The 12,229-nt window shown below is 37.3% G+C and overlaps 1 protein-coding gene across 2 annotated transcripts in view; it reads left to right on the top strand.

Annotated features, from left to right (window-relative positions):
- NUP98 (nucleoporin 98 and 96 precursor) overlaps positions 1–12,229 on the top strand; it is a 108,518-nt gene that overhangs the window by 75,230 nt on the left and 21,059 nt on the right. For both annotated transcript variants that reach the window (XM_080688555.1, XM_080688554.1), the window contains exons 19-24: positions 1,446–1,623; positions 3,192–3,356; positions 7,371–7,553; positions 8,272–8,428; positions 9,831–10,260; positions 11,437–11,666. In XM_080688555.1, coding sequence (XP_080544681.1) covers positions 1,446–1,623; positions 3,192–3,356; positions 7,371–7,553; positions 8,272–8,428; positions 9,831–10,260; positions 11,437–11,666 — 1,343 coding nt within the window. The remainder of the gene's footprint in view (positions 1–1,445; positions 1,624–3,191; positions 3,357–7,370; positions 7,554–8,271; positions 8,429–9,830; positions 10,261–11,436; positions 11,667–12,229) is intronic.

Here is a 12,229-nt window from a genome sequence, read left to right as displayed (position 1 = left end):
TACATGAAGAAAGTCTAAAAATTCCACTAAAAAGAAAACAACTGTTATAACTAATAAATTCAGCAGGATACAAAATCAATATGTAAAACTTACTTTCTTTACACTAACAATAATCTAAAAATGTTAGGAAACTAATTTCATTTATAACATCAAACAGAATAAAACTCTTAGGAATAAATTTTACCACGAAGGCAAAAGACTTATACACTGAAAAATATGAAACATTGCTGAAAGAAAGTACAATCAACAGAATGAAAAGGCAACCTACAGAATGGGAGAAAATATTGAGTTATTAACCAGAATATGAAGGAAAAACTACAGCTCAACACAAAGATTTAAAAAGGGACTTGAATACACATTTCTCCAGAGATGGTATACAAATGGTGAACAAGCATATGAAAAGATGTTCAACATAACTAATAATTAAGGAAATGCAAATCAAAACCACAATGAGCTATCACATCCATTAGGATGTTTAGTATAAAATAAGATTTTGCAACAGTGTGGAAAAATTAGAATCTTTGTATATTGTTGGTGGGAAAGGAAAATGGTACAGCCGTTATAGAAAAGAGTATGATGATTCCTTAAAAATTTTTAAATCAGCAATTCCACTCCAGGAATGTATCCAAAAGAATGAATACATAGGCATTCATTCTATGAATGCAAGACATACAGAATGAATAGGACACAGTCCTTGAATTCAGGTATTGATATTAAAAGGATACATTACCTCTGTTATAGTCATCTTTACAATTTTATTTAATGGCTAATACTATGATATTCCTAATACTTCATTCTTCAAGCATATGTTGTTCATCGTTTGTAGTTGCTGCTGTTATTACTGTTCTTAAGTATAACAGCACTCTAAAACCTTCACTAAGACTTAGTTCTTAGCACTGGACTGTGACCACTGGATTCTATCAAAGATACATAACTTAAATAGTTATTAAAATTAGATTGGAAATAATTGATATGTCATAGTAGTTTGGAATAAATGGAATTTGACTCTTGAACCAAGTTCTGAGCTAGTTGATGTTGAGTAATTCCTTGCTCTTGAGCTTATCAATTGGGAGACAAGACTCAAGTTCATGAAACATCTGCAGAGTAATTCCAAAGTAACATAGGTACCTTTATTTGCTATTTCTATAGATATTAGTTGGCTTTCTGGGCTTAAATATGAAACACTGCCGAAACCGGTTTGGCTCAGTGGATAGAGCGTCAGCCTGCGGACTGAAGGGTCCCGGGTTCGATTCCGGTCAAGGGCATGTACCTTGGTTGCGGGCACATCCCCAGTGGGAGGTGTGCAGGAGGCGGCTGATCGATGTTTCTCTCTCATCAATGTTTCTAACTCTCTATCCCTCTCTCTTCTGCTCTGTAAAAAATCAATAAAATATATTTTTTAAAAAAAATGAAACACTGACATTTTACTTGGTTGTATGTTACAGGAAGGCTGAAGTTACATTGGATGGAGTTTGGCCAACAGATAAAACATCTCGTTGTTTAATAAAGAGCCCAGATCGACTTGCTGATATCAACTATGAGGGGAGATTAGAAGCAGTTTCAAGGAAACAGGGAGCTCAGTTCAAAGAGTACCGTCCTGAAACAGGTTCTTGGGTGTTTAAGGTATAGTCACTTAATCTTGTTCTTATTAACTGTTGTGAGAGTCACAAAATGTTTGTGCTGGAAGTGATCTGCTCTTAAATTCTCTTTATGTTCAAATTAGGGAATAGATGTAGAGATACATCATGATTTGCTCCAAATTACACATCTAGTTAAACCCCAGAACAATAGGAATTATTATAAACTTCAATAGAGGCTCAGTGCACAAAAATTGTGCACAGGTGATCCTTAGGCCTGGCCGGCAATCAGGGCCGATCAGGTTCCCTGCCTCCCTGCCTCCCTGCCTCCTCCTTCCCTCACTCCCTCCCTCACTCCCTCAGTGCCCCGCCACTGCCATGTTCGCCCACTATGTTCCACGCTGCCCCCCTGGTCAGTGCACGTCATAGCGAGTGATCAAACTCCCGGTCTCCATGTCAAACTCCCAAGGGGACACTGCATATTAGCCTTTTATATAGAGAGACTAGAGGCCCAGTGCATGAAAATTTTTGTCGTGGGGGGGGGTGTCCCTCAGCCTGGCCTGCCCCCTCTCACAGTCTGGGATCCCTCAGGGGATGTCCTATTGACGGCTTGGGGAGAGGGAGCGGGCCTAAGCCGCACTTCGGCTTCCCTCTGCGGGAGGCAACCTGGCCAATCAGGGTAAGGCACCGCACCCATCACCCCACTGCTGCTGCCACCCCTCCTCAGCCCTCACAGCCACTGTGGCTTTGTCTGGAAGGACATCTGGAAGATGTCTGGTCTATCCAGTCTAATTAGAGTATTACCCTTTTGTTAGTATAGGTTATACATAGAGATGGGCTTATAATTCAAATCCTCTTCTCCATCCTCTGAGCATTTAGATACACTTCTAAGGTGTGATTTTCTAATATGTGGCATTATTTAGGGATATAGGCAGAATTTTTGTCTCTTTAATAGATCAACTCTTCATAAATAATTGTCAGTCTTTTAAAGATATCTGGGATGAGGAGGTTGACTTCCTCCCTTCCTTGGTAGTTTAACCCAGTGGTCGGCAAACCGCGGTTCGTGAGCCACGTGCAGCTCTTTGGCCCCTTGAGTGTAGCTCTTCCACAAAATACCACGGCCTGGGCAAGTCTATTTTGAAGAATTGGTGTTAGAAGAAGTTTAAGTTTAAAAAATTTGGCTCTCAAAAGAAATTTCAATCATTGTACTGTTGATATTTGGCTCTGTTGACTAATGAGTTTGCCGACCACTGGTTTAACCAATTGGTTTCTTTTTCTTCTAGGCCAATTGGATTATTTCACTTATTCAAGGTTCTTGTGTTGGTAGAGAACAACTAGCCAGTATATAGATGTGAAATAGTAATGGCTCTTTTGGATTTAGTTTCTGTCTTAATATGTTTAGTAATTATGTGAACAATTAGTACATGCATCAAACATCATCTAAATCTTAGAAAAACAGTAAAGTGACATTTCATTGTGTTTCAAATAAAATTTTTATACTTTTTTATTTATTTATTTTTTAACTAATTTGCAGAATAGCAAGTACAAATATGGTGGAAGCTCTTCGGAATAATAGTGTTAAAATTGATTTTGTTGGATTCTTCTCTTCCGTAGGTGTCCCATTTTTCTAAGTATGGCCTTCAAGATTCTGATGAAGAGGAAGAGGAACGGCCATCCAAAACTAGTACAAAGAAGTTGAAGACGGCCGCTTTGCCTCCTGCCGGCCAGGACACACCATTCCAGATGGCTCTTAATGGCAAACCAGCACCTCCACCCCAGGTAGAGAAAGGACAGTGAATTTGAACGGAATCCGTGATACAGAAGTTAAAAGCAAGTCATTCAGCTAGTACAAAGCTGTTTTATGACCCCCTGGACCTTTGAAGAGTACAAATATATTGCCAATAACATTGAGACAAGTACCAGGGAGGTGGGCATAAGGTGGTGCTGGCATCTGTTGTTGTTTTTTTTTACTTGAGAGATTTAAAGAATTCTTGCTGTTTGGATCATTCATTCTGCAGATTGTCTTTCTTAAACAACTCCCTCTCTCTCATTTGGACTTGCTGAATTCTCTGCTCAGTGATCAACTTAAGATAACCTTTGCTTGTGTGGGTTGATGCAAAGTAAATTCTACTTTTATTGACTACTAATGTGCAAGTTTAATCTTGTTCTTTATCTTCATGATTTTTTTAAAAGCTCAGTTAGTCTTTCTGCAAGGGTTTTTAACTTCATTTTTCTTGAGCTGTTCACTTATACTTCAGGTTAACATCTTGGTTTTTGTATTATAACAATACATAATCTTTATGAAAATAACGTTTTAAGAATACAAATTATTTGGCTTGGGGAGAGTAGGTGCTGCATTGTTTATTGCAATTATTTGTATTATACTCTTTTTCAGTATTGTTAAACCAGCGTAAACCTTTGTCCTTGTAAGGAAAGGTTTGTAATTTAAATATCAGGTAGTTTTGCCAACTATAAAAGATTTACTTTCATTTGAATGTTGTTTATATTCAATCAAGTTACAAAATATTTTCTTTTGCTGCCTAACTCCCTCAAAAAAGAGAACTTGGTATAGAATTACTTTGTAAAGAATCCTCTACCTCTCAGCTGCTAAAAGCAGAATCTTTGGAATTTTCCATGCTATAATTCATAACAGCTGCTGATTTATGCAATTTTTATGGTTTATTAAATAATTTCTTAGGAGGCATTTTCTGGAGATTGTTGTGTATGTATGTTCATGTTTGCACATCCAGAGCGAGGGAGAGGGAGTGATGAAATTGGGAAACATATTGACCTTTATGTTTATAATCTTTATAGCATTTAAAATACCCCTAAGAAATCTCTTCTGAACTAAACAAATGCTATAAATGGATTTGGTTTTCTAGTTTTGCATGTTCATTTTATCTGAATCATATAGTTTTTATAATCTCTTTCTTTCCAAAGTGTTTTTTTTTTTCCTTAACATGTATTTCTTAGAATAAGATTTAGATAGCCAATTGTAATATGGAGGACCGTAAAAATAGAGCTGTGGGGTAAAGCTTCATCTGTGGACAGATGAAAATTGACAAAAGTTGACTACTAGTGATTTTAGGCTTTTTAAATTTCAGAATACAAATAGTAACAGGTAATTATAAATCCCATGTTGGCACTTGAGTAGGTGAGAGATCTTTGACAAACTGAGCACCAAAAATATTTCAGAACAAGGTTTAGGAAAAATAGGTGATAAGGATCAAAATGGGCAAAGAGAGTATAGTGAATATGGGGTCTGTTTCAGATATTTGATGGAGGAAGTGGGTGGCCTTTGACCTTTTGGGTAAGGGAAGCAGAAATGGATAAGAGTTGTTTAGATACACAGGCTACGGTATTAAAACAGTAAGGTGGGATTCTAGAGAACTGTTCATATTTCCCAGTGGTTGCACAGTTTTTAGTACCAAAGACCTGCATTTTATTTGGCATGAGAATACTTAAGCCTTCTACATGAACTGGGAATAGATAAGTCTTCTCATTCCAGAATCAAGAGGGCTATCTTCATACCATCACCTGGCCTCCTTAGAGAGGTTGATTTCCATGATATGGTATTCTTTCAGGCTGTTGTTTTCTTCTTCCCTGTGTACAATCGCAGGTTCTGGAAAGACTTAATTTTATGTAATCTCTTTTATGCCTTTTAAGTTAGTGAAAATTCTAGCAGAAAAACCTTCACATAGATGAATTAGGGCAGTTGCAGAAACGTTTGTTTGGTAGTTAGGACATTATTTCCAAAATGCTGATCTGAGATCTAGTTTTTAGCTCACTGCATCAATACCTTCAAGTAAGTTTAAGATATTTTGAAGGAAAAAGGTGGTTGGGATTTATTTCTTTTTAAAAAATATATATTTTTATTGATTTCAGAGAGGAAGGAAGAGAGAGGTGGAAACATCCACGATGAGAGAGCATCATGGATTGGCTGCCTCCTGCAAGCCCCCCACTAGGGATCGAGCCCACAACCTGGGCATGTGCCCATGACCGGAATCGAACCTGGGACCTTTGAATTCGCAGGCCATTGCTCTATCCACTGTGCCAAACCGGCTAGAGCTAGTGGTTAGGATTTAGAAGAAAATTCCATTTCACCTATATACTTTTTTTTTTTTTTTTAAATATACTTTATTGATATTTTACAGAGAGGAAGGGAGAGGGATAGAGAGTTAGAAACATCGTGATCAGCTGCCTCCTGCACACCCCCCACCGGGGATGTGCCCGCAACCAAGGTACATGCCCCTGACCGGAATCGAACCCGGGACCCTTCAGTCCGCAGGCCGACGCTCTATCCACTGAGCCAAACCGGTTTCGGCACCTATATACTTTTTTAAAAGATAAAATGGCAGCTATCTAAATTTATCCAATACATCAATATATTTTTAATATATTTTTATATTTTTATGTAATTTATATATTATACACATATAAAATCTATGACCACAAGCCTGTTTGCTTCAAATATTAATGTTAATTTTTATTGATTTTTTTTTTTCTTTAGGAAGGGGAAAGGAGAGAGAGATAGAAACATTAATGAGAGAGAATATTGATTGGCTGCCTCCTGCAAGCCCCAACCGGGGATTGAGCCCATAACCCAAGCATCTGCCTTGACCTGGAATCAAACTGTGACCTGGTTCATAGGTCAAAGCTCAACCACTGAGCCACACTGGCAGGATTTTCTCCAGAATATTAAAGCATAGAAATAGTCAGAGCTGTCTGTAGCCTCCCCCATAGGTAAAATATGGTATCATCTTTGCCTTTTGACCATTATCTAGCTTCCAGTTTTGTTAAAGCAGTCCTTGGAGATTGGTCACATATTAAGTGGCAATTCACCATGTATCCAAACATCAATTTTTCTACAATTATAAATGGGAGCAGTCATTCTTTTGGTAACTCTTGACACTTTGTTTGTTTGTTAATCCTCACCATTGGATACATTTTCCTTTGACTTTTAGAGGGAATGGAAAGGAAGGGGAGGAGACAGAGAGAAACATCAATATGAGAGAGAGACATCCTTGGTTGCCTTCCACCAAGGGCTGGGGCTGGGAATGGAGCCTGGCTAGGGCTGGGAATGGAGCCTGTAGCTGAGCTATGTTTCCTTGACTGGATTTGAACCTGGGACCCCTTAGTCCATGGGCTGATGCTCTAATTACTGAGCCAAACTGGCTAGAGCAACTCTTGACACTTTTAAACATAAAGGAATTATTCCCAGATTCAAATTATTCCTGATAATATTACTTTGTTTTCTCTTTTGGGAAGTTAGAGTAGACAGTCCTTGTATCTTAACGGTACTGCTCAGGTAGAGTCCAGCTGACATTAGGTTTCAGTCACCCAAAAGATAAATTCAGGCCCCACATTGTATTATCTAGAAATTTATTTTTAAATGTTTTCTTTAAAACAATGCAGTTACTGGAGACTTTGATATTTGTGCCTTTTATTCTCTTTCCCAATGGTTTCTGGCTATAAGGCAGTAAGGGCAGGGTGACCCTGTGTACACTGGAAAATGATATTACAAAAAGGTGATTCTATGAACCGTCATTTGGAAAATGATATTACAAAAAGGTGATTCTATGAACCAAGTACTTTTGGGGGGGATTTTTGAATAATTGTTAAATCTTTTACAAAAATGCTACCTCTTGTGTAGAATGGTCAGAATTTAATATTGCGATACCATATTCTGAATAAACTACCTACCATATTCTGAATAAACTACATTTGTCTTGAAGCTCTATGTCTGTTTGGTGTAATTTAATGCTGCTTCCCTGATCTTTCTGCTGTCTACAGAGCCAGAGCCCAGAGGTGGAGCAGTTAGGGAGGGTTGTGGAACTGGACAGTGACATGGTAGATATCACCCAGGAGCCAGTTTTGGATTCCATGTTAGAAGAGAGCGTGCCTGAGGATCAGGAGCCTGTGTCCGCCTCAACACACATTGCATCTTCACTGGGAATTAATCCACATGTCTTACAGGTGAACTCCTAACCCATCCCTACTACAACAGGAAGCCAAACTAATATTTATTTATTTCCCTTGCATAACATCAGGTGTCTTCCTTCATTTAAGAGCATTGAGTGCTCACTGGAATAAGAAAAAACATGGCCCATGTTTGAGCCTTATTTTCCCATTCGGGGAGGAAAGGCTGGGTTGAGATCAGAAGGCCTGGACTGTAATCCCAGTTTTAGAAATATTAGTATATGTCTTTAGGCAAGTTACTTAATAACTATGAGCACTGGTTTTTCTCTATAAAATATTACTTTGTTTACTTCATAGAGTAGTTTTGAGGCTCTTGAAAGTGCTCCACAAAAGCTAGAAGTTAAAAACAAAACTAGTAAATGCAGATTTCCTTAAGCTCTGTCTCAACTTCCCCCTGCCCATGCCTTTTGGCCTGTTATGAGTTTAGCCTTTGGCTTATGTTTGGCTTTGACATCATTCATTTAACAAATGACAGAGTGATTGCTATATGCCAGGCAGGCCCTAGTAAGACTGTAAATACAAAGGAAGAGGAGTATTAATAACTTCTACCCTTTCAGGTACATACAAGTGTAATTGAGTCAGTTATACAAATGTTATTTCTGCTCTGGCACAACATTGAGGCAGAGCGATTTATTGGTTGTTGTCAACTGCGTTTTTCTTTTATGACCTTTGGATTTGGTGGAGCACATTCATTCTATAGATATTGCCTTTTTAGATCATGAAAGCATCATTACTTGCTGATGAGGAAGATACAGATATGGTCCTGGATCAACGCTTCAGCCGCCTTCCTTCTAAAGCAGATACTTCTCAGGAAATCTGTTCTCCCAGACTCCCCATTTCAGCATCCCACTCATCAAAATCCCGTTCATTAGGTACTGTAAAAGATGCTATTTTATAAGAACACCATAAAGTCTTATTTTTCACATGTCTTCTAAATTGAATCAACTTCTCTAGCAAATACCCCCTAATGGCTATGACCAGGATATCAAGAGGAAATGTACTCATACATATCTGTTAGGTGGGGCCAGTTTTTAAAAACCATGATTTGCTTTATTGGTGCCAACAAAAAAGTTACATGGAGAAAAAAGCATTTGTGTTTTGTGTAGATTTATGTTTTCATTTGCTTATGAGTGTGAATCAGATAATCTTAAATTTCCTAATTTCTATGAGGCCTTTGAGGAAATAGCAAGTTGTCCTGCACTATACTTACTTTGCAGTTGACACTGTCCTTATTGCCTTTTAGGGGCAAATATTGCTTCTCATAATGCACAAAACTTGTCAGATTCTTACTTTTCTCTAAACCCTCCCAGACTCCCAGGGAAGTCATTACATATTTTATTTTAAAATTTGCCCTTTTCTAGTGGGCTTGCATCTATGTGTGTGAGATTAGAGATAGAGTACTGTTGTCAACAAAGGACATAAGCAAATGTAATGTCGAAATATTGAAAAGCAGAGGAATAAACTACCTACCAATACTGGGATGATATTTGTTTATGTTGTCTTAAAAATTAAACGTTTATTTTTCAATTCTTTGAGTGCCTTAATACATTAAACTTCCTTCTTTAATACTTTAACTAGTAAAGCATCAGTTAAACATTCACAAATCTGTTCCATGATGGGCACTACATGAAAATCTCATATTTCAATAACTGACTCCTTGCTTTAGACAGGAACCATATAAAAATCGGAAAGCAGGCAACAGTAACAAGAACTGTCTTCTGAAAGGCACATGTACAATTACAAGATGCCTCAGTTGAGCATTACAGTGGTAGGACTTTGATCTTATTAACTAAGCTTTTCATACAGACTAAGAAACCGTTATATTTGGCATTCTGATAAAGGGCATGAGCATTGATGTCATCTTTCAGTCCTGCCAGGTTAGTAGCTTTGTGGATTTGGATTTGAGCCCAGTTTTTTTACTTGTAAAATGAAGATAATAATATTCCTCATTCAATGAAGTTATTGAAAGATGAAATGAAACAATGTATACAAATGCTTATGCAGAGTCTGCTACAGATAAGTGCTAGATAATCTTTTAAAATGATAGTAGTTGTATTTATTAATGTTGCTATTGTTGATATCATGAGAATTCTTGCCTTGATTTTCTGGTTGGAAGAGTAACTTCTACAGTATCTGATTTAACCTGCTTCCGGTTTTCTATATCTGATTTAGTAAGTTTGGTAAAACTATAATTTCAAACTCACTTATTATTGTTGTTCAAGAAGCAGTAGTCTGTATTTTCTAATAGCTTTTACTCCCCTCCCCTTATTTTAGTTGGTGGGTTGCTACAATCAAAATTTACAAGTGGAGTTCTTTTTTCACCAAGTGCCTCTGTGCAAGAATGTCGCACTCCCAGAACATCATCGTTGATGAATATCCCATCCACATCTGTTTGGTCTGTCCCTCCACCCCTGACCTCTGTGTTTACAGTACCCAGCCCTGTCCCTGAGGTCCAGTTGAAAACAGTGGGAACTCGCAGACAACCAGGCCTGGTCGCTCTTGAAAAGTCTGTTACCTATGGCAGGGGGAAACTTTTGATGGACATGGCCTTATTTATGGGACGCTCATTTCGGGTTGGTTGGGGACCCAATTGGACTCTTGCTAATAGTGGAGAACAGCTGAGTGGCTCTCATGAACTGGAAAATCATCAGACTGCTGATTCTGTGGAATATGGATTCCTGCCTAACCCAGTAGCTGTTAAATCGTGAGTCACATTTCCTTACGCTTTTTGAGAAAGGCAACGTGGTAGGTGAGAAAAAACTTTATCATAAGGAAATTTTTCTAGATATATTCTTAGAACAATTTTAGATAGCGGAAGATATTTATGTAATTAAAAACTGAAATGATTAGTAAGATAACTCCATTTGTACCATCAAGGTAAAGGTAATATCTAGTGGTTAAACTTTTGTTAGAAAAGTAACAGACCCAAAGCTAATGCTGCAGCATTCCTTGGGCTTCATCCTTTTATTACATTAGTCATTTTATTTATTTTCTCATGTAGGTATTTACCACTTCTTCATATATAAGGTATATTCTCAGCTAAACACATCCTGTATCTTAGACCTGATAAAAAGAACATATGAATTGTGGGTAATCCATACATAAGTATTTGGAAATAAGGTGACAATTGATAATTATATATGTTATATATTTCTACACAATACCCACCATTAATTTTTACATATGTGTGCTTATAGTTCTATATATTCTATATTATACCATACAGATTACAAGTATAGTTTCCTGGTAGTTATTAGGCAGTATGTATACAGTTGTCTTGTGTAAAATATATAATAGTTTCCTATTTACTTTTTATAATTATAACAGATTGCTCTATCTTTACAGATTAAGTGGCTATGATCACTTATTATTCATAGACTAGAGGCCCAGTGCATGAGATTCGTGCACTGGTAGGGTCCCTAGAGGCTGCCGGCTGCCTGCCGGGTACTCCCTCCCTTCCCACTGCGCTTTTATTATATAGGATTTTAAAGTTGACTTTGAAGAAATAAACAACAGATCTTTGGAAACTCATTTAGGAATGTTGATCCTAAACTTGGCGTTATGCATGGTGTTTTGATATTTTGGTGGTTGTTAATATCTTAAAAACTGAGTCAAGTCCAGATTGATTATGTGCTTATCTTAATTTGGAGTCTTTTGATACCTTACGAAGTATAATTTGAGAAATGGGTATCACACAAATTTTGGCCCTTGGATTTTATAGTGTCTAGATATATGCTGAAGTGGGTTCCAAGTCTGATACCTATGAAATCATATTTTGCATTCTATCTATAATCATAAAAAAAGGACATTTTGGTTGTAGGAAAATTCTAGCATCTGTCTTATCTTTATTTTCTATCTTGTTTATCATTTGCCCTTGTAGCCTAAATGAGTCCCCATTCAAAGTTCATTTGGAAAAACTCAGTTTCAGAAAAAAGAAGCTGGATGAAGATCTGCAATTATATCAGATACCTCTGGAGCTCAAATTAAAACATAGCACTGTCCATGTGGATGAGCTGTGTCCTCTCATTGTTCCCAATCCAGGAGTTGCTGTCATTCATGACTATGCAGATTGGGTTAAGGAAGCATCGGGAGATTTATTGGAAGCACAAAGTAAGTATGGACTAGGCTTCTGTTTGATGTCCTAGAAACAGGGGTGGAATATGTGTACACAGGAGGATAAATTTCAATGTGCCTATGTAATAAGTAGGTGGATGCCTGAGCACTTGTCTACAGTTGAGTTGGATGAGCAAAATCCCAAGCAAGGAGAAATTATACCATTGTTTACAATTATTCTTATGGCCATTAACATACAAGTTTTTGTTCAAAGGAACTGTAGCCAGTCAAATCTGGATTTATGAAATTCTTTTCTTCCCCCATGCAGAGAACATAGGAAGAGAGAGATTTGTTCCTTCTTACCTTTCTAAATTTTACCCATTCTTCAGTGTCCAGCTCAAGTCTTCCTTGGTCTTCCCAACAATTTTTGTGTTTTTAGCTCCCTTCCTGGCATCTCTCTATAACTATTGTGACTATGTTTTTCTGAACTAATACTTTGATAAAGGTCTTTTTTCATTTTGGGAACTTACTATTTCAAATAACAGAAAAATGATAATTACATGTTTCACAGTATTTCATAACATCACCTTTATTGAAAAACGGAGATTATTTTAGAATGT

The sequence above is a fragment of the Plecotus auritus genome, assembly GCF_963455305.1.
Source record: "Plecotus auritus genome assembly, chromosome: 9".
NCBI classification, from domain to species: domain Eukaryota; kingdom Metazoa; phylum Chordata; class Mammalia; order Chiroptera; family Vespertilionidae; genus Plecotus; species Plecotus auritus.
This window is presented reverse-complemented; position numbering and strand designations above follow the sequence as displayed.